The following is a 25,397-nucleotide window of genomic DNA, read 5'->3' on the forward strand; positions in this document are numbered from 1 at the left end:
TCAGCAGGACCAACTATTACAAATCAATTGACAATTGACAGGATGCTCCCTGTTCCCTGGTGCCCTGATATCAGGAGTGGATTTTAACTGTCTTCCCTTCATCTCCTGCTTCAGCGTGGGTTGCTCTTCCTTCTTGGTTAGGCTGCCACTAACAATGTAGTCTATTGTTTTAAAGCAGGGTCTTTGTTGTTGTTTGTGGCATTTGTCTTTAACTGTCCTTGTAAATGCATTGAATAATATGCTTTTTTTTCATGGCATATGCCTCAGGACAGCTCATGGAAGGAGGTGCCTCTCAATTGAACATTTACAAAATGCCCTTGGCTTTCCAGATACTACAGTTTTCTATGTAAAACTGGAAAATCTTGACCCAAATATTACCCAGTGTTAAAATCTTTGAGATCTCTGACTGCATGTAATAAATAATACCATGTTCTAAATCAGCGTTTCCCAACGTTTTCCAACCCAAGGCACACTTGCAGTAATAAAAATTTTCTGCAGCACACCTGTTAAGGCATTCCCCATCCTCATATCTATTGTAGCTCATTGCCATGGCAAAATTCCGTGGCGCACCTGTTAACTTCTGACAGTACACTTTTGTGCTGCAGCACACTGGTTGGGAAACACTGTTCTAAATGTTAAGGCTTTTTACAAATGTTTTCCTTTAATCCCTTCCTTGAGAGAGAAATTACTTGAAATGTCCAAATTGCTCTTTCATGAAAATGGTTTTGGTGCACTAATAGCAGCTTTCAGACTTTTTTTTCTTGTTTTTCTTTAAAACACATCCTGATTTTCTGTGCCTCTGCTTCAGAGAAGAAGGAGAGTGACAGCATTAGACACGTGCTGGGAGTTTTTCTCCCGGTTTCTTACTTCTTTCTGATTGGCGGATCCTTCATGTATCTTAGTGTGTTTTGAGTTCATCTTTGCTTTGGTCCCTCAGCACAGTGGCAGATAAATGGTGTGCAGCTAACTCAGAGTGCTGGGACTGTGCTCTTCTAAGCTTCCTACCATTCAAATATGCAAAAGGGTTAGGCAAGTTTAACTGAGAGAATCTGTTAATTTTCTGTGTTAAAATAATTTATATTTTCCTCCTTCAAAGATCAGAATCTAAAGAGATGCAGAAGTGGGGATATAATTAAAGGATTTGTGCAGCTGTTTTTTAAAATTCATGAGTTGCATTAAGATCCTCTAAGAAATGAGTGGCTTTTAAGTTTCTGGTGGCATATTTGATTACCTTTCTATGCAGGTTGAGCTTTCAGACGTGGAATGTGCATATTGCAGCCTAGGAATTTTAAACCAGAGGTCACAGAAATCTCATCTGGGGTTGTACCTGTAGTGTTCACAGTTGGGATTTTCAGAGGAGTCTTGGGAAGTCAGGCACCAAGATCCCTCACATGCCTTTAAAAATCCCACCCAACCTGTAATTCCATGTGGCTATCAGTGAGAGGAAAATGCCTCTTTATTCCAGATTTTTAATACTCAAAATGGTTTTCAAGGCTTTTAAGCCCACCCAGGGCTCTTACTCTGGTGTGATGAGAATGTTCTCTGTCAAAGGCAATGCATGAATACAGCCCCCAGCCATGCAAACTGGAAAGGGGGCTTATCCAACAACGTGAATTTGCCAAGCTTCATTTATGAACAAAAGAGAGGCAGAATGTTTTGGACCAAACGTATTTTCCTTCCCAGTAGATGTTCCCAGTGATTCCTTCTGGCCTTATAACCTGTGAATCTAAAATGCACCAAAAACTTTGGAACGTGACAAATACTAATGTGCTAAAGGAATAAAACTGCAACGCATGTCTTTACTGCTATTGAGGCTCAGTAACAATTCACCACCACACAGCTATTATTTCATAACCATGTTTTGATTAAAATATGTACTTAGTGTGCTGAGAGAGAATTGAGATCCCTGCTGCCAAAATAGATACATTTGCCCCAGAATCACTGTTTTTAAATCTCACAGAGGCCATGAGTAGTCTAATTTGTTAGTTCACCTTTGGGATGTCCCTGTATCACTCAGGTGACTTTTAAGCCACTAAGTCACCAAGTGCATTTTGTGCCACATTACATGGCAGCTGCAAACCCTTCTGGGCACCCAGATTCCCAATGAGTCTCCATTTTGGCATGAAATAACCTACCTAGGCATCTAGCTTTGTGCTACTGCACGTGCTCAGAAGCAATACAGGATGGGCACCCATGTAGCTACTTCACCCTCTGGGAAAGGGTGTGAACTCTGCAGGAGTCCCCAGACTTTTAGCCCGAGACAAACCACTTGCAGCAACTGTTTGAACAATGGGGTGGTGGCACCAGTCTTTGACCCAAGAGCTTAGCATTGGCACGCTTGCCTAGGAAGTGGGAGACCTGGATTGCAGGTCCCGCATAGTGTTGGGATAGGAACCCATACCCCTTGCCACTCAAAAGAGGACAGGTGCCTCCTCTTTGAGGAAATGGGTTCTGGTAGACATCCCCCCACTTCTAGCTCATTGGAGGTGCTGTAGGCGGGGTTGGGAATGGAGTGCTAGATGCCTCTAGTGGCAGATCCTGTTTCCCTGGGGACAGGGAATGGAGTCCTTCTGGGCCAACCACATTCTGGGATGTGCAGCAGCAGTGGTCCTTAGACATCAAGTAGATGGCATAGGATGCATGCCTATATATTGAAAATGCATTAGCACAGGAGGCCTAGATGGTGGTCAGGACTCCATTGTCCTAGGGCCTGTCCAAGCTGCTCTTCATTAACCCTTTTGTTATAAAAGGAATAAGCATCCCCGTTTCAGATTCAGACAAATCGTGGGTCATGTTAAGCTTTTGGGAGCCACTAGACTTTTTGGCAGACATGCTACAAACTACTGTAACCTAATGACCACTCTGAACCTCTTCCACTGCCTGGTCTGCTGTTTTGTTTTCTGCTCCCTCCTCAATCTCACGTGTACCACTGGTTGGCCGCCCCTGAGCTAAGGAAATACTTAATGCTGCACAAGGTGTGCAATTATTATTATCTTCACTAATAACGTGTCACTTTTTTTGCCTGTAGATTTCCGAGTGCTTTACAGGGGAGCCCAAGATTGTTTATCTCCATTTCACAGATGGGGAAACAGAGACACAAGGAGGGAGTAATTTGCCCAAGGTCACCCAGCAGTACCAGAGCTGGGAATCAAATCCAGGCCTCCTGAATCCTAACGCACAGCCTAATCTATTAGGTCACCATACCTTCAGGCTGCCCTCCCGAAAGGGTTTCAGTTACCTTGACTTAATCTACAACTACCCTCTCTTAGGTTGGGATTATAGCAGGGGTATAAAAATAATCTTACCCTAGTGGAGACACAATCAAGAAGGACAAAAGGCAGCAGCTGGGTTTGGTTCTGTGTGGGCTGGTCCCATATGTGTGTTGTGGAGCTGCCTAAGAGCTCCATGGTCCAGAACCCTCTTGTGTGTGTTGCTGTACAACTGCAGCCCAAAAAGATAGTTCCTTTCCCACATAGTTTATAGTCTGAGGGAGGTGGATACATCCAAATGAGGGGCATGGTGAGGCAGTATTATCTCTACTGCTGGAGGTTTGATATGAACACTAATTTATGCCAGAGAGTAAATAAGTGACAAAAGATCTCAAGATCCTGTATTTCTTTTAAGATTTTTTTTTTTAAGCCTAGAAAGGCAAATGAGCCAAAGCCCATGAAGTGCAGCCACATTTGCAGAGGAATACCATGATCAGTGCTGTCAGGAATACACCAGCATGTCTGGTGTCCACAGCCAGTACTTTTGTGGAGTAAAACATGACCATTCTCCCCGTGTTGGTCTGAAAGAGGGAGACCCAGTTGTTCTGTGCCGTGACATAGAATGTTTATTGGCTAGATCCAGTTGATGAGAGGTAATTGCCAATTTTCTTCCTACAGCACTGGATTAAAACTGGTAATCCTGAAACCTCAGTCGCCCCCTTCTCACCACACTGACACTGTGCTGTGAGCTAGTGGAGACCTCAATGTGCATAGGTAAGTTCTGGACTGGCAGGCCACTGACTAGTCCACCTTTGTTACAGTATTAGTCTGTCACAAGCTGTATGAGATCTTTTTTTAATATAATGGCGCATGGCATAGGGAAGTCAGTCTGGAAGTGACCAGACATCCTGAGATCATCTAATCCAGCCTCCTGCTCAAGGCAGGATCTGTCCAACCTCTTCTTGAATGTTTCTAGGGATGAAGATTTCACCATTTTTCTAGGCAGCCTGTTTCAAAGCTCAACTACCCTCATAGTCAGAAAGTTCCTCCTCATCTCCAACCTACATTGCCTCTGCTTCAGCTTGAGGCCATTGCTCCTAGTTCTGTCCCCTACAGCCAGAGAGAAAACCACAGACTCTTTTGAAATATTGCTTAGCTGACATTAGGAAGTAGAGTATATTCATCTCCATCATTGAGAAATGTGTTGAAAGGGTATAGGTGGGTCAATAGATAACTTTTTGTATTGACACTTTCTCAGATCTAGGTGTCATTTGAGAAGAAGGTAGGTATGGAATCATCCAAGGCCCTTTTGAATTCTTTTGTTGGTTCCAAGAGCCTGTTTCCTTTCTAGTGAGAGACAACTTCAGACAACATCCAGGTTCCTCAAAGTACAGTGTAAATTCATTTGAGTTCAGTCCTTGAGAGCGGTTGGAATCCTAGTGTCCTGCCCCTGACAGATAATATTTTCTGTTGCCAGCATGGGCATGAAATGCATAACTTGTAGCCAGACCAATGAAAAATCAGCTACTTCATAAATTTCCGTGACCAGCTGTAAGTTGCAGGTTTGTGGGTCATGCTGGGAATCTCCTGTGCTGAATAGGGTTCAGGTTTTATAGGCAAGTGTGTGATGTCCTCCACATTCTTGTCAAAGTAAGTTCTTCAGTTGTTCTTCATTTGGCCATTAGCTGTTGGAAGGCAGAGGCAGGGGAACAAATGGTAGCTTGAAAGGGAAGGGGGAAAAGAAAATGCTGGTGCATTGTCTTGCTAGAATTGTGAAGGCTGGAGAAAGTCAAAAAGCCGGTAGCCTGGATGCCTGTGCCCAAAAATCAGTCAGCAGATGAACGAAAACTGTGGGCTAGGGGCTGTACTTGCACTTCACTGTAACTTTACAGACTCAGTTAAGAATGCGTAGCAATGGACCCTAGTTATTTTAAAGATCAAGGGGTAGAGATACAGCTCTGAGCCTTGTCTGGAGCAGACACTGCAAATTGCCTTATCCCTTTAAATATAATTGCATGTGTGAAAGGAAGTGGCATTACCAAATTAAAATATGGCTACAAACTCCCTGTGTGGTTAGTGACAGGGTTCTTGAACGCTATAACACTCCTTCAAAGTTTAAGTGACATTGTGGAGTATTGTGTGACATTGTTCTTGTCCTGAATGAGGAAATGCTAATCAGTAAGGATCCAAATCCTGTTTAAAAAGGACTGTGGCATGCCTTTATGTTGTTTGGTAACTGATCCAGGAGTGGAATCCCTGACCAAAGACATCCTTAGAAGGGAGAAAAGTCCATAATACTCTTTAAGGCAGTGGTTCTAAACCCTGTAAGCCCCAACTTCTCTTCCTCCTCCCCCCACCACGCGCGATCGCAGCAGCTTTTTAGCTTTCACTCATTTGACCGTGGAAAAACGTAGAGTAATTCTTCTGTTGCAAAGAGTTCAGAAAGGTCACAAGACATCAGAATGCTTTTCACATTATGAATTCCTATTTAAAATATCTAGATTTATCACGTGAATCATGTATAGGTGCTTGCACCATGCAGCACCCTTAAAACAAACCTCATAGCTCCCAAGAAAAATCTTACTAAGGAGAGAATCTGTAGTTGGTTCCTCTGAGTTCTGTACATTCATGTGTGAGGGCATTTCCAATCTCGCTGAAACCTAGATTGCATGAGTAAGGGAATGGCCTGGACAGAGTGACTGTCTCTCATGCCTTGATCAGGAGATTGGCTCCTAGTGACCGAAGTGACTATATATTGTGCTGCTGTTTAAATTACAGATCATGTTTGTGCTCAGATGCACATTTTTTAAATTAGATTGATGGGGTGGAAGTTTCCAAAACCTGGAATCCACTTACCTTTCTATTATTTTTTCTGCATTTTATTAAATTGTTTAAGAATAAGAATTGCCAGACTGGATCCAGACTGATCTAGCCCAGTCTCTACTGTCCGATAATGTAGACAGCGGTATGCAGGTATTTCAGAGGAGGAGGGTAAAAATGCCAGAATACTGACAATTTGCCACTCCTGCAGGTTGGGTCTCACTGCTACGTCCTGATTACAGGCTGGCTTGTGAACCCTCAGGACTCACTGAGGTTGTTAACATCTCTTCCTAATTTTTCAGTATCAATTGCAGTCACTCTGGCTGTTCTTGCTAATCACAGAAATGTCCGATCTCTTCCTTTGACTCTTGCTGCTTTCTTAAAAGGATGGAGGGACAGAAAATACCATATTTTCTCGCATGCAACCAACCCTCCCCCCTCCACACACACACACACCCCACTGCTGCCAAAAAAACTCCAGCTGCTGGAAATTTTAGTGCACATTATATGTGAGAAATATGGTAAAAAGAGTTTTTGGATATGATGGGCAAAAGTGAAAGCAAAAACTGCAAGGGACAGAACAAAGAGTAGGCTCAGCTCCCAGCTGCTGCTATCCAGTTACTTACTACAAGGAAAGATTTTTTTTTTCCTTTCCTTTTACCTTTGAAAAACAAGGTTTATACTATACTCCATATAGGCCCAGGTGTGTTGTATATGAGAAAATATAGTAATAAAGAAAGGTTCGCTACTGGATTATTATCTCACAATGTTATAATGTTGTCTAGTCCTGAAAAATTGGAGAGGTTGGTTATGGAAGCAGTGGCAGCAGCATCCCAACTTCCTGCCAGTCTGCTGATTCTAAGAGACAAACTTGCCTGGCATCTTTCTCTCCTCAAGAGTTAGACTCCTCAAGGCTTCTCAAATATTTAACCCTGCGAGGTAATAAAAAATAGAAAATATCTGGATTCTTTTCATGAGAGAGTTTTAGGCATAAATTCCAATCAGTTCCTTTCTAGCTTCCTTTAAACCCTGAGATACTTTCCCCTTTGTGATATATTAGAAAACAGTTTTGCATTCGGTTCCTTCAGCTCCCACTTCTGGTACCTTTTTTGCTCTCACAGCTGCAATATGTGTCAGAGCATGAAATCCAGAAATGGATTTGGGTTCCCGTGTGACAGGCAGTTGTAAACATTTACCTGCTCTGATGTAGCTTGACAGTTTTAGAGAGCACATTCTGGCTGAGTTGCATAATTTTTTTTCCCTAGACTCCTTGTTCTGAGAATTTCTGTAACTTTAGAATTGGTAATACCGCATCCCTATTTTTTTGCCACCTGAAGTTTAGTTTATATTACCTGCCTCACGGGCAACTGAATCTTTTCTTGCATAATCTATTAGACACTAATTTGATTCAGACAGCGAATAGGGATTTTATGTCTGGTGAAAGCTTTGGTGTAGTTACTTCTATGAGTGAAAATGCAGCTATGTTACAGATTTTTGTCTCCGTTTACTCATTCTTATAGTTCATAGTTTCATAGTTTCAGGGTCGGAAGGGACCTAATAGATCTTCTAGCCCGACCCCCCGCCAGGGCGGGAGAACAACCCAAAAACACAAACAAAACCACTCACCCTAAAAACAAAAACGGGACTCAAATGAGTCCAGCCAGGTAAGTATCCAGCCTCTTCTTAAAGATCCCCAGGGTAGGGGCCAGCACCACCTCCCTTGGAAGTTGGTTCCAGCTCCTAGCCGCCCTGACTGTGAAGTAGTTTTTTCGGATGTCCAATCTGTACCTCCTCTCCATCAACTTGTGCCCATTATTCCTTGTTATGCCAGCAGGGGCTAGGGGAAACAGCGTCTCCCCCAAACCCTTCTGGTTCCCCCTAGTGAGTTTATAGACGGTCACCAGGTCCCCCCTCAGCCTTCTCTTGTGGAGGCTGAATAGGTTCAAGTCCCGCAGTCTCTCACTGTAGGGTCTGCCCTGTTGTCCCCGGATCATGCGGGTGGCCCTCCTCTGGACCCTCTCCATGTTGTCCACATCCCTCCTGAAATGGGGCGCACAGAACTGGACACAATACTCCAGCTGCGGCCTGACCAGCGTCGCATAGAGGGGGAGGATCACCTCCCTGGCTCTACTCGAGATGCACCTGTGGATGCACGACAAGGTCCGGTTAGCCCTGCCAACCATGACCTCGCATTGTCGGCCCATGTTCATCTTGGAGTCAATAATGACACCAAGATCCCTTTCCGCCTCCGTGCTCTCAAGTAGGGAGCTCCCCATCTTATAAGTGTGCTGCTGGTTCCTACTACCCAAGTGCAGCACCCTGCACTTGTCCGTATTGAAACGCATCCTGTTCCTGTCTGCCCACCCCTGTAACCTATCCAGATCCTTCTGCAATCTCTCTCTCCCTGCTAGCGTGCTCACCTCCCCCCAAATTTTGGTGTCATCAGCGAATTTAAACAGGTTGCTCTCCACCCCAACATCAAGATCGCTGATGAAGACATTGAACAGCGCAGGGCCCAGGACCGAGCCCTGAGGGACTCCACTACCCACCTCCCCCCAAGTCGAATATGATCCATCCACCACCACCCTCTGAGTGCGACCCTTCAGCCAATCTGCAATCCATCTGACCGTGTAGGCGTCTATGCCACAGTCGCCTAGTTTATTAATTAGGATGGGGTGAGAGACGGTGTCAAAGGCCTTGCTGAAGTCCAGAAAGACTACATCCACCGCGACACCTGCATCCATGGCCTTTGTGACCTGATCATAAAAGGCAATCAGGTTGGTCTGACATGATCTCCCCCTAATAAATCCATGCTGATTGCCCCTGAGCATCATCTCGGATGCCGGCCCATCACAAATGTGCTCCTTGATGATCTTCTCAAAGAGCTTCCCCAGGATTGAGGTAAGACTGACGGGCCTATAATTGCCCAGGTCCTCCCTTTTCCCTTTTTTGAAGATGGGGACCACATTAGCTACCTTCCAATCTTCTGGCACCTGGCCCAAGCACCACGATCGCTCGTAGAGCCGTGCCAGGGGCCCTGCAATAACCCCAGCCAGCTCCCTCAGCACCCTGGGGTGGAGAGCATCCGGACCCGCTGACTTGAACGCGTCCAGCCCCTCCAGAAGCTCTCTAACCCGGTCCTCCCCAACCTGAGGTCTGAAGGCGATCCCCTCGCGTCCGGCTTCTATCACAGCAGGGAAGTCCCGTTCCCTGCACAAGAAAACGGAGGTGAAGAATTGGTTAAAGAGATCCGCTTTATTCTGATTCTGAGACCGGGGGCAAGGAAGTATGATCAAAACTGAATATAATAAATGTTCTTTTCTTCTTGGCTTATTTTACCTGGGCATTGTGTTCCCTTTCACCATCTGGAATCTTCAAAAATACGGATGTTCAAATCTCTTGCCACATTGGAAATAAAAGGAATCTCGATTGCTGCAGCCCTGCAGCTTGTATGTTAGCTTTAATTTGGTGGAAACATGCAGATGAATAATTAGAAATTTTTATTCCAAAGTGCATTTCCAAGCAACTGTTTCCATCGACGTTTGCAGACTTTCATGTACGAATGGGCTGCATTCGTTATTTAAACAGCATCTCATCAGTGGAGTTTGATGCAGCAAAATCTATTGCATCCATTTCTTTAAAAAACAAACAAACACCCAACATTTAAATGGAAAGGCAAATCAAACTTGAAATAGCAGGTCAGCCAACTGGGTTGTTTTTAGTTTTGTTCCTGCTGTCATCATTGCAGGCTGTAGTTTGCTACCACGAGAATGCTGTTTTGCTGTAAACACTATCTATACTAGCCAGGCCCACTCACACAACACTCTTGCCTTGGTTTGGTCACTCTGAACCTCTGTCTGGTGGACTGATCCTCATATTTTCATGGTTTGGGTTTGACTGGGCGTGAGGTTGTCTTGTATTGTTGAAGCTAGAGCTCATTTTTTTTTAGTATGCATTAGTGATTTAACGTTTTACAACTACCAGCCAGTGCTAAAGGCATGTATGTGTATACTCAGAGAAGATTAAAGGGCTAGAGAAGGCTGTTTGCTATAATTACACTGAATTGATGTTGTTCTGGACTGGCCATCAGTCCCAGTTTCTCATTTGAAATAAGTAATCTAGAAATACAGAAGAGGTGTGGAACTTGCCTACACACAGGAATTGAAAATGAGTTTTAAAACAATAAACAATAATGAGTTTTAAATAGTAGACCTGATTAAGTTAGCCCAATACAAAATATCACTGTAAAAAATCCTTTCCTCTTTTAAAAAACCTTCATAAATCCGCTTAGGTGCTCTTGTCAGTTAAAAAAAAAAAAAAAAAGTAGTCCTTTTTGGTTTAAATTGGCCCTCTGCAGTTACTGATACAAGAGAAGCTAACATAAGCCCAGTTTAAAACTGTCAGCATCTGCACAGTGAATTGTACTAGTTTAACAAACTTGATGTAAAATCCACACTTTCAGGTGAACTCCTATAGCTTTGCATATAGATGGCCTGCTTGTCATAGTTTTATCCATATAATGTAGAGAGCAGATAAGCCCCTCAAATAGATCTCCTTGGAGAAGGCATGGCAGTTGCGTAAGCTGAGATGTGTAGAAGCAGCCTGGACCAGGTGCTGGAGAACAGGCTGCAGGGAACCAGTGGCTTTCTGAAGTTCCCAGTGTGCCTTTTTATCCTGGTACCATGTACAAAGTGTTCCTACCAAGTCCATATTCTGGTGCATGGAGTTAGTTCCCCTTTTCCCCTACTGCCTAATGTTCTGTCTGGTTCTGTCTTTTGACAACCCGATGTTTTCAAGGACTTGGTAGGGTCTAGTCGATTCTGGTACGTTTCCCTCCCCACCATCTCTCCAGCCATCCTGTGGCAACATGGCTGTCTTAAGAGATCCCTGACCACAGATTCTCTTGCACTAGGACCTTCCTTTGAGTAGCTCCATTGAAGATGTCTACTCCAGATCCTCCAATGGGAGGGACGCCTCGCCCTGGCCCTTCTCCTGGGCCTGGGCCATCACCTGGTGCAATGTTAGGCCCCAGCCCTGGACCTTCACCTGGCTCTGCACATAGTATGATGGGACCGAGCCCTGGACCCCCATCTGCAGGACACCCTATGCCACCTCAGGGCCCTGGGGGCTATGCTCAGGACAACATGCATCAGATGCACAAGGTAAGAGGTGGTACTGGTGTGTGGTAGGGATGTGGGGGGTTGTAACCGTTGGGGTGCGGTTTGAATGTGTAACTTCCAAACTATTGAGGAATTGATCTTGGAACTTGGAAGACTGATGGGTCTAGTATTGGCGAGAGCTATCCAAAATGGGCTACCTGGGTGTTCACAACACGGTCCCTGAGACCTTGTATGTACTTATTGATGCCTCCAGCAGATTTTGTAGCCTGCAGGGGAATTCCAGCTTCTGTCCTACCTAGTTAACGTGGGTTTCAACTCAATCGTGTGTGTGAGAGAAGTGAGAAATCCTTTAATATTTCTCTTCTGTGGTGATTTTTTCTGCCCCATTGCATGCCAGCTGTTTAGGCCATATCCACATATGGCAGATGATTAATGTCCCCAGAACACTGCTAACCTAAATCAAGACTGCCCCACACCACACTCCATCACCATTGGCTCTCTTGCTGAGACTAGCTCAGCAGTTTCTTTGATGGTGGTTGCTTTTAAATAAGTTTTAGATCACTGCTCTTTCTCTTTCAGCCAATGGATTCCATGCATGAGAAGGGGCTGTCAGACGATCCTCGTTACAGCCAAATGAAGGGGATGGGAATGAGGCCTGGTGGACACGCAGGAATGGGCCCTCCTCCAAGCCCAATGGATCAGCACTCCCAAGGTCTCTTGGTGGGGAGAGCAGAGTGTTTGGGAGGCTGTTGTGGGACCTTTCAGAACACGAGTCAACCGTGCAGTTCCTTTTATTGATTATTGCTTCCCCTGGGATGCTGCATTAGCTCAATGAGGTGCAGAGTCTGGCTACAAGCTGCAAACTTCTGTGAAAGGCCACCTGTTCCTCTGTACAGTGTAGCACTGGGAACAGATGTCACACAGAATGGTGCCATTCTGGGCTCCTGGCACACAATTCCAGATAGGAAGCTGACTTATATCTGTGCAACCACTGAGTATCCTTAGAATCATAGAGAAGTCAGGCTGGAAGGGACCTCCAGAGGCTATCTTGTCCAACCTCATGCCTGAGACAGGATCTCCTGTGCCGCCGCCTCCTGTGCCAGGATCTCCCTCCTTCATCTCCTGTGCCTCCTTCATGGTAGTCAGGTCAAGGGACTCTAGGGCAGGGTGGTTTTGTGGCCAGGAAGGCTTCCAATCTAATATAGTTGCAGAAAACAATTCTCCAAGGAGGGCATAGATGAAAAAGGCAGCACATGAGGCACCTTGGAGCCATTTGTAGCCGCCAGCACACCTGTGTCTCTATCTGGGCAGACTCTGCTGTCCATCCAGGATAAAAAAAATCCCTTAACAGTGTTTTTGTTGTGTTTTAAGTCCTTGATTCTAGACCTGTCCTGGTGCACTCCTAGAAATGTGACCTGCACTAAATGCTTTTTTTATTTTTTCCCTGGAGTCTTTTTTAAAACGACTCTCCTGTCTAGGTTACAGGGAGCAGACAGCATGCTCTGGCATTGCTGGAAGTGTATGCTGTGCTCTGGCCTAGCTGCCTGTCTCCTTTCCAGGTTATCCTTCTCCCCTGGGTGGTTCGGAGCACGCGTCGAGCCCAGTCCCAGCGAACGGTCCATCCTCTGGCCCACAGATGTCCTCCGGTCCTGGAGGAGTCCCATTGGATGGTACTGACCCACAAGCATTAGGGCAACAGAATCGGGGCCCAACCCCTTTTAACCAGAACCAGCTGCACCAGTTAAGAGCTCAGATTATGGCCTACAAGATGCTGGCTAGAGGACAGCCCCTACCCGATCACCTCCAAATGGCAGTGCAGGGAAAAAGACCAATGCCTGGAATGCAGCAGCAAATGCCGACACTACCTCCACCCTCTGTATCTGGGACAGGACCAGTGCAAGGACCAGGACCTGGGCCTGGACCCGGACCAACACCTCCCAACTATAACAGACCTCATGGTAAGCATTGGCATGCTTGTTCCTTTGCCTGGATTCCAGGAACGCTCTATAGACTTGTCCCACAGAGGTAGTGATGGGTCACACCTTTCCTCTGTTGTCATGATGCCTTCTTTTTGGCCAGGAGGGTCCAACCTATGGGACAAGTGCCACAATTTGCATGGACAGCCTCCAGGTGTGGCTTGTAGCGGATCTGGGAAGGGGCAGGCAACACAATGGCAGATAGGTAAGGGAGCAGAGTGTAGAGCATCAGATCAGGCAGAGGTCACAGGGCAGGGAGCAGAACAATAGATGGGGCTCAGGGAACAGAAAGTAGAGCAGCAAATCAAGCAGGAGAAGGGCATTGAAGTGGAAATTGGGGAGGATGGAGGGCTAATTTGCAGCACTGAGGTTGGCCCACATTGTGTTATGCCACAGTAACATATTGCCCTGTGTAACATCTATTCAGTCCCCAGCCTGTGTCTTCACCAACTCTTTTAGGGCTCTTCCTCATCCTCTCTTCATTGTTCCATATTCTCTGCTCTGTCAGACCTTCTTTGACAAACCCTTTCAGTCCAGCCCTTGCACATGCTTTTCTCTGCCACCTTTGCAGCCCATCTCTTTCCTTCCCCTCAATCTGTGCTGCTGTTACCCCCTCTCTGTCTTGTTTATGCATATTTTAGCTTCCAGAGTTGTGTGTTCATCAGGGAAGGGACCTTGACAGTGGACATGGGCACACAGGCTGAGCACTCAACAGCTACAAAGCTTGGAAGGAGCCTCAGTTGGGTTCCTGTAATCAGCGTGCAAGGAATGGGCTAGCGTGTTACTCTGTAGATGGTCTTACAGCTGCTGTCCCCTCTCTGTCCCTTCCGCAGGTATAGGAGGGCCTAACATGCCCCCTCCTGGACCCTCAGGAGTGCCCCCGGGAATGCCTGGGCAACCGCCTGGTGGGCCCCCAAAGCCCTGGCCTGAAGGTAAGACTGGCCTGGAGCCAGAAAGCAGTGCAGGTCCCTGGTGCTGTTTAGGCTCCTAACCTCCCATTGACATTGGTGCCTTAGTTGGGCATCTCATTCCCTTTCGTATTCTGCTCTCGCTGTTCCCACTGGTTCACCTCCCCTCCTCATGGCGTGCAGTAGGGTATCATCACATGAGCTTTGACAGATCTCAGTAGACCTCACGCTCAGCTTGTGCATCACTGCCAGGTGGGGAGCTTCACCAGGTATGGCAGTCTTCCGGCTTCCAAAGAGCCTCAGAATTGCCTCATGGCTTTATTACCTCCTACTGGCCTCCCCTGCAGACAGGCCAGGGCTTGAAAGAGGCTTTGCAGGTTGGCCTCTGGTGCCTTTGAGGGGATTAGAAATACATAGATTCTGAATGATCTTTCCAAAGTGCCAGCCTCAGAACTTTAGCAAGGCTGCCTTTGGGTTCTCCAGGTCCAAATAATCAGTTGAAGTTAGACAGTGAAACATGTCCAGACACTCAGAAGCTTTGAAGCCAGCTGAGGCTTCAGGTGCCCAGTTCTTCTTGCTCATCTTAACAGTAGCAGCCTCTCACCTGCTCTGTCCCCCATTAAAGAACCTCCAGCCCATCCTTTTGATATAAGCTCCTTGCTGAAGAGCAGTCCTAGCAGCTTGCCCACCTTGAAATTCTGACCAGTCTTAAGGGAAGAAAAAGAAACATGCCCCAGTATTGTTCTGCTTCGGTTTTCACACAGGACCAATGGCAAATGCTGCAGCCCCCACTAGCACACCTCAGAAACTGATTCCTCCTCAACCAACCGGCCGTCCCTCACCAGCACCCCCAGCGGTACCTCCGGCAGCATCTCCTGTCATGCCTCCCCAGACTCAGTCCCCCGGGCAGCCGGCCCAACCTGCCCCCATGGTACAGCTACATCAGAAGCAGAACCGGATCACTCCCATCCAGAAACCTAGAGGACTCGACCCCGTGGAAATCTTACAGGAGCGAGAGTACAGGTAACAGCTCTGGCTTCTGTCTGGGACGTGGGATGCTGATGTGAAAGGGACTGGCTGTGTTTCCTCTTTCATTCTCTTGTCGGTGCCTCCTTTGTCAGGAATACTGTGGTTTCCCCTGCATTTTAGTCTGGTTTCAAGTAAACATGTTTTTCCCTCTTTATAGTCCCAGTTGACTTGTGCTGTACAGACCCTCTTAGGGAACTGGACATAAATTGTTTCCCTTGCCTGTCAGTACAGCTCCAGAAACCTTCTGTTTTGCTGTGCTGACACTCGTCTGCATGTCTCTTCAGGGGCTGACACCTGCCCAACACTGCATTAGCAAGTGAGTGTCTCTTTCATGCCAGAGAAGAGAGCTGCTGGTATATCATTTTATTAAACCATGTCTAAAACATCGTTTTAGAAACAGATGTACAGCACTGCCACATGTCCCCATAATAGTTGAGATCCAGTGCTTTAAGGACCTGATAGAGCACAGGTGTATTTGAGACCCTCTTTTCAGCTAAAGAGGAAAGGGGCACATACATAGCAAACTCAGTCTTGTCTTCATCTGCCATGAATTTCTGTGTGATCTCTGCAGATTGCAGGCTCGGATTGCTCACAGGATCCAAGAATTGGAAAACCTTCCTGGGTCCCTGGCTGGTGACCTGAGAACCAAAGCTACCATTGAACTTAAAGCACTAAGGCTGCTCAACTTCCAGAGACAGGTAGGTGGTGACATTCCAGCAGCTGGTTTTGCCCAGTGTCCGATTCAGAAGAAGAAATCAGCCAAATATGGTGGGTTTTTCTAATCTCATGCGAATGCTGGATGTACAGAACCAGGTTAATTGGAGGCCTTGTGTCTGTGCGTGGGTGGAAATTAACCAACGAATGGCAGGGACACCCTGGCCCCGCCTCATGGTATCTGCTTATTGCCTGAGAAGGAGAAATGGTAGCTTGCTTTAATATTGGACTGAGAACATGGGCCCATCCCCATTTTCTGCTCATCTAATCTAAAATGGCATGAAGCAAAGATGCCTGATGAGAGGGGCTGTTGTCCTAGTTGGTCTAGGGGTTCAATGGGACACCAGGCTGGGAGAACCATAGTTCTGCTGTGTTGTGGCAGCCTCTTATGACTCATTATTCTGAGACCTGACAGCTGACTTCTGCTTTTTCTCCCTCTGAGGGTGCAATTGGCCTGTATGCATAGACAAGTGTTTCAGGGTTAGTCATCATGCTGAGTCCCACTTAAACTCCAGAAGGCTGAAGTGAAGTGGCAGGAAAGGGATTTTAATAGTGAACATTGCTTTGAGTGGCCATGAGAGAGCGTTTATGGAGTCACCGCTTATTTCTGTGCATGTTTTAGACTTGACATTCTTGCCTTGGCCATCTCCAGAAGCATGGTTGCTCCTTTAATAGTGCAGAGATGGTATAATATTGGGCATCACTTTGGCCCAACAGAATTGTGCCCACAGCTAAAATGCAGTGACTTTCTCCCCAAGCTGCGTCAGGAAGTGGTGGTGTGCATGAGGCGGGACACTGCTTTGGAAACTGCCCTCAACGCCAAGGCCTACAAGCGCAGCAAGCGACAGTCGCTGCGGGAGGCGCGCATCACAGAGAAACTGGAGAAGCAGCAGAAGATCGAGCAGGAGCGGAAACGCAGGCAAAAGCACCAGGCAAGTTATACTGTTCCAGAGACCAGGACATTGGGGTTGAGATTTGTAAGGGCCATAACTTGCTCCTGCATGGAGAGCTGAAATGCAGACACCATCAAATTTTGGGTTCTTTCTGAGGTATTAAAATTAAATGTTCTCTCACGTAAAGTATGGTAACGGAAAATAAGAGTTTTCTGTGTTCAGTGTGAAGGTGAATTAATCCTTGAACCAAATGGTTCAAGGCAGGGAAAGGTGATACTGTATTACTGTGAATTATCATACTTGCTCATATACAATATACTGTTCCCCCCCCTCCCCTCCCCTCCCCAGTATCAGCCCCCCAGAATTGGGGTGTATGTATTGAGCAGGGAAACTGTTTCTGCCTGGGATAGAAGCACCCTGCTTTGAATTCTGCTTTGCAGTGCATCAGTTGTGGCATTACAAGTTGGGCAGCTGAGGCAGTCATTTGACTTCACGGTTCATTGTTCTTCACTCTGTAGGGGTTAACAATTCTCTCTCCTTTTTAATGGTTTTCATGTTCTACTAATGAAGCTAACTCTTTTGGGGGGCAGTTTTGCTGTCTGCTTGCTGGTTCTGGTCTCTGTCCTCCTGTTTTTCAGGCCTGGAGACTCTTTAGCTCTTTTCAACATCATTGATCCACCAACATCATTGATCCATCCAGTGTTTAGCAGCAGCTAGGGTTTCAGTTTTAGTTTAACAGGAAAAGGGAAGTGAGTGAGCTGAAGATTAGCTTCTGTCCCTGCTCTATACAGGCATACATCTGGAAATCTTTTTCTTTATTTTCATTGTTCTGCTTTTCAGAAACAAGGTGTGTATTATATCTTGGGGTATGTTGTATGTGAGAATGTACTGTAGTTCAGCGCTGATCAATAGGGTGCCCATTTCCAGTATCCTGACATCTCTGTTCATTTGCTCTCCCTTTGTCCCTTCAGGAATACCTCAACAGCATTCTCCAGCATGCGAAGGATTTCAAAGAATACCACCGCTCTGTCACAGGCAAGATTCAGAAACTTACCAAGGCTGTGGCTACTTACCATGCTAACACAGAGCGTGAGCAGAAGAAAGAGAATGAGAGGATTGAGAAGGAGAGAATGCGCCGCCTCATGGTGAGGTTTCCCACAGGGTAGATGGGATGTTATACACTTGAGTGATGTCAACTGTCTTCAGCCTGCCTGGGAGCATGAGCTGGCTTGTTCTAGATGATCTTTCAGCAGCAAGGAAGACCTTCTCTCTTTTTCTCTCCTCTCTCTCTTGCTATCTAGGCTGAAGATGAGGAAGGGTACCGCAAGCTGATTGACCAGAAGAAAGACAAGCGCCTGGCCTACCTGCTTCAACAGACAGACGAGTACGTAGCAAACCTGACTGAACTGGTACGTCAACACAAGGCTGCGCAGGTTGCCAAGGAGAAAAAAAAGAAAAAGAAAAAGAAGGTGAGTTCAGGAGGATGCAAAGGAGGATGGCACAGGCAGGGCATGAACCTGAGCAGGTCATGAGCTTGGAAATCTCAGAATTCTTTCCATGGTCTTGTCTCATTTCATTTTTATTTCTACCTTCACAGCTCAGGCCTCTACTGAGCAAACTGTCACTCACACTAATACTAAATGGATGAACTAAAATAAGATAAGCCAGCCTATTTCCCCTCTAATCCAATGCCAAGCTTGGCTTGGGAACTCCAGAAATGGATGCCGAATGCATCATCAGAACCTGTGGTCTCGCCACGTGCTCTACCCTATTTGGGGTTACATCTCAAAAAACAGTATCTTGCATTTTTCTTCTGTTAGGTTTTTCAGCCTAAGGCAGATCTCTTGGGTTATCGCTTTACTTACAAACTGCAATGCAGTTTTCTTACATAGTAACATAGCAAAAGAAACCCAAAACAGCCCTACGTTGTCGCTGCTTGTAACTAATGGAAATTTGCTAGTGAATATTTACTGTACATGCTCTAATCACAAACCGTTTTCGTGTAAGTCACCGGGTCAGACAGCTTTTTCGGGAAACTCCTCCTAAATTGTCACAGATTAGACTAAAGCTGGTAAAACCAAACAGAGTTCAGTTTCTTTCTTTGTTACTATGGAACAAAACCAAGCTCTGGTTTGGGAATACAAGATTGAATTGGCACAGTGAGAAACAGGTGAGAAATATCTTTTTCAGGCAGCAGGATTTCTATTCCAGGAGATTTTAAATGGTTCCTCTCTACTTCTGAACAGCCATTCTATTGCTCTCTTAGCGCTATGAGGCATAGAATTCACTAGCAAGAGCTGGCTTTGCATGCTGTGGTAATGGGTGCTATAGGAAATCTGTGGGGGAAACTGCCTGTATAGGAGGCAGCAATAAAACCATAATTCCTGGTCGAATACTTTTGTGGCTATGCTAAGCCAGAACTTCATTTGCAAATCTGTTGCGCCTCAACAGTTTCTGTCCTCCTAGCCCTATCATCTTTTGAGCTTATTTACCTAAAAAGCCCTATGCTAGAGTAACATTGATCATGGCTTTAGTTTCTGTTTCCTTCAGTGTTGAGTTGCTAACCATGGTCTTCTCTCTCTTTCAGAAGGCAGAGAATGCAGAGGGACAAACGCCGGCAATTGGACCAGATGGGGAAGTAAGTACAAAGATCTTTTTCATGTTATGCCAAGTAGGATAGAAAACACTTGTTCACTGCTGCCAAAGGGAAAACAGCAATATGCTCTAATGAAGTGCACAGGGCAGCCAGTTCCATAGAAACTGGATGTGGAGAAAATCTCTGTCTTAACGATTTCCCCCAGTAAAAATGGAGATGTTGGGCTCTGCAAAACTTCTCATTCCAGGAGAGAATCCAACTGGACCCATAGGGTCCAGTCTTGCCTGAGAAAGGATGGTCCAGTGATTGGGACAGTAGCCCAAAAAGTGGGAGACCAGGGTTCTATTCCTTGCTCTGACATGGGCTTCCTATATGACCCTCAGCAAGCTCCTTAGCCCCTCGGCGTCCATGAAGTGGGAGTGATGGAGCCTCCTTGTATACGTGAGTGACGTGGACAAATACAGCAAAGAAAGATATTTGGCCACCACAGAGATGGGGGTCATATAATTGCCAGCCTTAAAAGTAGCTCTTCGTGTACAAAACTAGCCTGGGGATCTCAGCGTGGTAATCCATGGTCTCAGTTACAAACGTGCTGACAACTTTGCAGAGCTGTTTACAACAAGGGAAATATTGAGTGGGAAATGAATTTGTGAGAGACGCTAGGTGTATTTCAGATGAAGCACTTCTGTTTGTGCACTTTTGTGCCAACTGGTGCTTCCTTTGGTCTAGGCGCTTGGTAAAGACATTGGCTTCCTGTTTCTTGCGGTGGTCTTTTAGAAACAAAACCTTTGACCTGCCCCATCGGTCTGGCTGTGGCCACCATTTGGTGAACCTCTTACATAGCAGTTTCCCCATTTTTTTTATTTTTATTTTTTTACTTCAGTCACACACAGTTGATGAGGAGTTTGGGGGTGGAAGATTCCCAAATGCCTCATGAATATTTTTGCTTTCTCAGCCTCTGGATGAAACCAGCCAGATGAGTGACCTCCCTGTTAAAGTGATCCACGTTGAAAGCGGGAAGATCCTTACTGGCACAGATGCTCCAAAGGCTGGACAACTGGATGCATGGTTAGAGATGAATCCAGGGTAAGCCAGATCCCAGCTGGTCTCCCAGTATAATTCCAGAAGGCAGATGGACTAGCGTTTGATCTAGTACACTCTATAGCTTTGCTTCTGCAGCCTGTCCCAGGGGTTGGAAATCATCGCCATTCAAGAGCTGGGTCATGGAACGGATTCATCTTGTGCAGGGTATCTGTCTTGGGGTTCATGGCAAGATTGTGGTCTATGCTCAGCTCTAAACCAGTGCTCAAAAAAGCTCTCATAGCCCAGAGCACTGACAGGGTCCCGGCCTAAAACCTTGTGAATCACAAGAGGTGGCCCAAAGACACTTCTGAAAGCCAAGATTCTGCTGATCTCAGTATAGAGCATGAGCTGCCAAACAATGATTCTGTTTCATAAAGTTGAGGGGGGGGACATATCCTGTATGAGAACATGCCAGGTGATCTGCTGTAACTGCTTAGTCTCTCTGCTCATTTTGTGCAGTAAATGAAGCTAAACCGCGGTAACTTAACCCTGTTGTATTTAGGGCCAAGCTGCCCTGGTTTAACTTGCACTTACCATGGGATAAGAGCAGACGGATGAAATAGTTACCTCAGCTGAACCATGGTAAATCCTTTTCTTTACAACTGTATTGGTATCCCTGTTCATTTGTCTGTCTAGGCCCTAACAGACAGCTACTAAAATAACATGGTGGTAATATTGTAGTGGAAGTGTAGTCACAATGATCCAGGGGCATACACGAGAAGTAAGATTTGTCTGGTAATGTGTAGGGTGGCCATAAGAATTTGCGGGAAATCTGGCATGGGGAGGGGAGGTTAAGGTGCCAGTGTATGCATGCGGTAATGCATGCACACATGCCCCTGGCCTCTACACATGTGTACACATGCATACACATGTAACCCTGACCCTGTGACTCCCAGGAGAAGGGCTGGGCAGGCCATTGTGCGCGTGCACACACACGCATATGCGCGCGCACACGCACACAGCCTCAACCACACAGCTCTATGCGTGCACCCCAACCCTACTTCACAAACAACTCTGCTCTCAGCCTGGTGGGGTCCACACCAGGAACCAGTGGCTGGGCTCCCTGGAGAAAATTGAAGTAAAAGTCCCAGATTAGCGCAAACCCCCCTGTACATGCCCAGCTCCTGACTCAGGAACCACACATAGAGGCCAATTTGTGCCAATCTGGACTCTTGCTTTTATTTTCTCCTACAGCCAGGATGCTGAGGCAGCCTCCAAAATCTAGGACTGACCCCGGCCAATCCAGTGTGCACTCACACACATGCACGTGCACACACACATTTTATTGGACTGTGTAGCTGTGGGGGAAAGAAGTTAACTAAGTTTTTAGGCCCCTGAGGAAAGGCAGTTTGTGCCTGAAAGCTTGTCGAGCTTTTCTTCTAGCCGTACATGGTCCAATGAAACTTGAGTAAACAAACCTTGGTTCTCACAAAATAGTAGAAACCCTGTTGCAGAGGTGTTTGAGACATCCATGTATACATGATCCCAAATACCAGGCATTCATCCAAGTGCTCATCCAGCAACTTAAGAGCAGAAGGAAGAAGAGGTGATTTGTATTATAAAAATAGTACTAAAAATATAATTGTGGTTCTGCATTCAAAGCTTCTAGAACCCAAGTTAATCTGTTTGTATGTAGAGCTGTCAAGAGCTGAACTGATACTTAATAGTAATATTTATGTTCAATTAGATATGAAGTAGCTCCAAGATCTGACAGTGAAGAAAGTGGGTCAGAGGAGGAGGAGGAGGTAAGAAGAAATGCTTTGAATCACTCTTATCCTTTTGTATTTTATGATATCACGGGGAGACTGGGAAACACCTTTCCCCCACCCATGTGTGTGTCCACTAAGCAGGTTAGATTGGTTACAATCACCGAGTGGAAGGTCCTGATTTAATTGATTGGTTTTAATTAACTTCCATTTGCATTCCATCCATCTTTTTTTTTTTTTTTTTTTTTTTTTTTTAAAGAAAGCAACATTCTCGGTTGATACATAACCCAATGGTTCTCAGCCTTTTTAGGCTCAAGGTGCTTCTCAATAGGCTTGAGGCACCACTCAGAAAATGCCAGCTCCTAGGTTTTTTTTTCACTGCAGAAAATACTAGAGCAATTCACCTATTGCAAAGAAATCAGAAAAGACTACAACAGGACAGAATGTTTTTAACGTGATGGATTCCTATTGCAATCTCCTGGGATCTTGTAGATTACGTTTGCATACCTAATAGTGCTAACATTGCCCATATCACCCGTAACAGGATCTCAAGGCAACCCAGGGTGCCATTGCATCTTGGTTGAGAATCACTGATATATAACCATTGAAAAATGGAGACTTATAGCTACAGAGAGCTCTTCTGCTAGATACAGTACGTCTCCAGTAAGTGTCTTAGACTTGATCTGCTCCAGGTTACTGGGAACATGCAGGTAACTCTTCTAGTGTAAAGAGGAGCAAACAGCTGATTATTCAGTACAGCGTGGCCTTTCCTTTCTGTCAGGAGGAAGAAGAGGAGCAACCGCAGCCTGCTCAGCCTGCCTTGCCCGTGGTAGAGGAGAAAAAGAAGATCCCAGATCCAGACAGCGACGACGTCTCAGAAGTGGATGCCAGGCACATTATCGAGTAAGCCCTATGCAGTCCCTCTGGCTGGCAGTTGTTACATCTTCTGATACCCTTTTCACTTTACCCTTTTGGGGGAGGGAGAAAAAGCCCAGAGTGGCTGCAGGTGGAATTCTCATGTTCCAGATGGCTTTGTGGGAGGCATTATTGACATGCCCTAATAGCTAGCAAGAGGAGGCTTGTGTAGTGCTCTCTCTGAGTCCAGTTAAAGCAAATATTATGCTGTTCAGCTTCTCTGTCACCTGACTGTCAAGTGACACTGTCATATTTCACCATGTGTGGAGGTGTCTGGGAGGGCACTTCCAGTAGCATGCAACTTTCACCAGTGTCCACCTCAAACAAAACATTTTGAGCTGTGATTCTTCTCTTGGTCTGTACCCAGAGCTGAAGGTTGAGATGTGCCTCTAAATCTAAGCTGTTTTGAACAGCTCATTCTATTATTATTATTATTATTCTCATGATGGATTATGCATGTAAATCCTTCAACAAACATTGAAAATGTCTGCTCAGTTTTTCTGCAACTGATGAGAAATCAATATTTTATATCGGAACAAGGGAGTGACACAAGTATTGAACACCAAGAGAATGATTTGAGTGATGGTGATGGTTGTTGTTATGCTTGAACAGATGAGTTTGAATTGAAAACTCCCAGTTTTGTGTACCATTCTCTTCGCTGAGAAATGCTCTTTGTCACACTAGGAGAAGGAAGAACAGGTGTATATGAAAATAGCATAATGAAAAAGGGTTGCAAACATCAGTCCCCATTTGGATTCGAACTACAAACCTCTTGTTTCATAAGCCTGAGTTCCTGCAGCTTGAGCTAAAGGGAAATGTAGTTGTCAAGTACTTAAGTAGCAAGCTATCGTGTTTGCTGGGTGCCAGTCTGTATAGAGATGCAATCTTTGGCATTAAGTTGGTGTATTACCATAGCATAAAGTACAAGCTTTTCTATAGGAACGTAGTACACTGTGTGCTGTTCTATTGAAGTAACCATGGGAATGGAGATTATCGTATCAATATGAATGCACCTACTTGAGCTATTTTAAACTAAGGAAATTCACTGGAGAGGGAAAAACAAATTGAATGCGGTATTGACTATTTTACATCACTGAAAGTCAGAGAATGCCAAGTTCGGGTTCTGTCTTTGGGTAACGTGTGTTTCCATGGGGAAAAGTTATGACTGCGTGTGGAAATGGCAGAGTATTTCAAAGCAAGTCCACATTATGCTCCTGCACAAAACATGGCTTGAATGTCTGATTCTCCTGCATGCAAAAGCTGAACTTTAATGCTGAAGTAGTTTAGTTTCCTTTTAATATTGATAAGACCTTGCATATGCCTTGGTCACACATCTTCCCCGTCTTTCCTGCTTGCTCTTAGACAAGCTAGAAAAGGCACATACACCTCTGGAACAATTCTAGTCAGGCAGTAGCGATACCAGCTGTCTTTCCAGATCTTCCCAGGGGAGCACTGCATTTTGCTTTTTCAGTGCAGCTTCCCAGTTTCCTTTGTGAAACCCAGAAAATGCATCTGGGCCTTAAATTGCACGTAGGGAATTTCCTCAGGCGATCAGTTTAAGCATTGTGAGATCAGTAATTTCTGGTGCACCAATGGAACAGAATTGCCATCAATTCAGAAGAATACTCATTTAAATCTTCCTTTTAATTGTATTGGAAGTGACTTGCAGGAGAAACTAGTGTGGTTTAAATATAACTGCACTGATACATGCCCTGTGCATATAATCTTTTTAAGAAAAATAAAAAAAGAAAGCTAACAAAAAACAGATACTGCTGGATGTGGAGGCAGTAACAGATTTTGCTACGAACTGGCAAGTTCCTTGCAGTCTCAAAAGCAAATGGCCATTTGGACAGGATAGGATCTCAAATACCGGGAGGGCAAGGTTTATTAGTTTCCAGAGCATTGAGCATGTGGGTACTTACTTTCTACTCCCTGGTCCTTGCAGGAGATGAGAAATGAAAGCAGTCTTTCAGTGTTGATGCAACTTGCTGGATCCTAGGGGCCAAGAGGCAGCTTGGGGGCCCTGGAGTGCAGCTTCTTAGAGAAGTAAAAAGGATTTTTCTCCTCACGTCTTTCCTTTCATAGGAATGCAAAGCAAGATGTTGATGATGAATATGGGGTCTCTCAAGCACTGGCGAGGGGATTGCAGTCTTACTATGCTGTGGCCCACGCAGTCACCGAACGGGTGGACAAGCAGTCCACGCTTATGGTCAACGGTGTACTCAAACAGTACCAGGTGAGAAACCAAGGCAGGAATCTCATTGATTATGGGTGGTTGAATGGAGATGGCCAGTGGTGCTGTGTGTGTGCACGCACACACGCACGGGACTCAACACACCAGCTCTGCCTGTTGGGCATTGCCAGGTACCTAGAGGGGATGTTGGACAGGACAGATGTGTGCAGAAAGGCACAAGTTGAATGGGGGGGG

The 25,397-nt window shown here is 45.6% G+C and overlaps 1 protein-coding gene across 11 annotated transcripts in view; it reads left to right on the top strand.

Annotated features, from left to right (window-relative positions):
- The first annotated feature begins 20 nt into the window (after window positions 1-20).
- The window catches only part of SMARCA4 (SWI/SNF related, matrix associated, actin dependent regulator of chromatin, subfamily a, member 4), a 52,203-nt gene continuing 26,826 nt past the window's right edge, over window positions 21-25,397 (top strand). For 3 of the 11 annotated variants that reach the window (XM_006023383.3, XM_025203850.1, XM_006023386.3), the window contains exons 1-15: window positions 572-3,983; window positions 10,942-11,191; window positions 11,729-11,861; window positions 12,709-13,107; window positions 13,959-14,057; window positions 14,798-15,056; window positions 15,634-15,760; window positions 16,535-16,708; window positions 17,641-17,814; window positions 17,971-18,138; window positions 19,257-19,307; window positions 20,221-20,351; window positions 22,036-22,093; window positions 22,836-22,957; window positions 25,055-25,205. In XM_006023383.3, the coding sequence (XP_006023445.1) occupies window positions 10,970-11,191; window positions 11,729-11,861; window positions 12,709-13,107; window positions 13,959-14,057; window positions 14,798-15,056; window positions 15,634-15,760; window positions 16,535-16,708; window positions 17,641-17,814; window positions 17,971-18,138; window positions 19,257-19,307; window positions 20,221-20,351; window positions 22,036-22,093; window positions 22,836-22,957; window positions 25,055-25,205 (2,268 nt within the window). In that variant the 5' untranslated portion in view covers window positions 572-3,983; window positions 10,942-10,969. Of the gene's footprint in view, window positions 116-555; window positions 3,984-10,941; window positions 11,192-11,728; window positions 11,862-12,708; window positions 13,108-13,958; window positions 14,058-14,797; window positions 15,057-15,633; window positions 15,761-16,534; window positions 16,709-17,640; window positions 17,815-17,970; window positions 18,139-19,256; window positions 19,308-20,220; window positions 20,352-22,035; window positions 22,094-22,835; window positions 22,958-25,054; window positions 25,206-25,397 lie in introns of those variants that run through there. The other 8 variants (XM_025203849.1, XR_003093987.1, XM_025203853.1 and 5 more) reach the window with 8 other exon arrangements.

Source organism: Alligator sinensis, unplaced genomic scaffold (genome assembly GCF_000455745.1).
Source record: "Alligator sinensis unplaced genomic scaffold, ASM45574v1 scaffold707_1, whole genome shotgun sequence".
NCBI lineage: Eukaryota > Metazoa > Chordata > Crocodylia > Alligatoridae > Alligator > Alligator sinensis.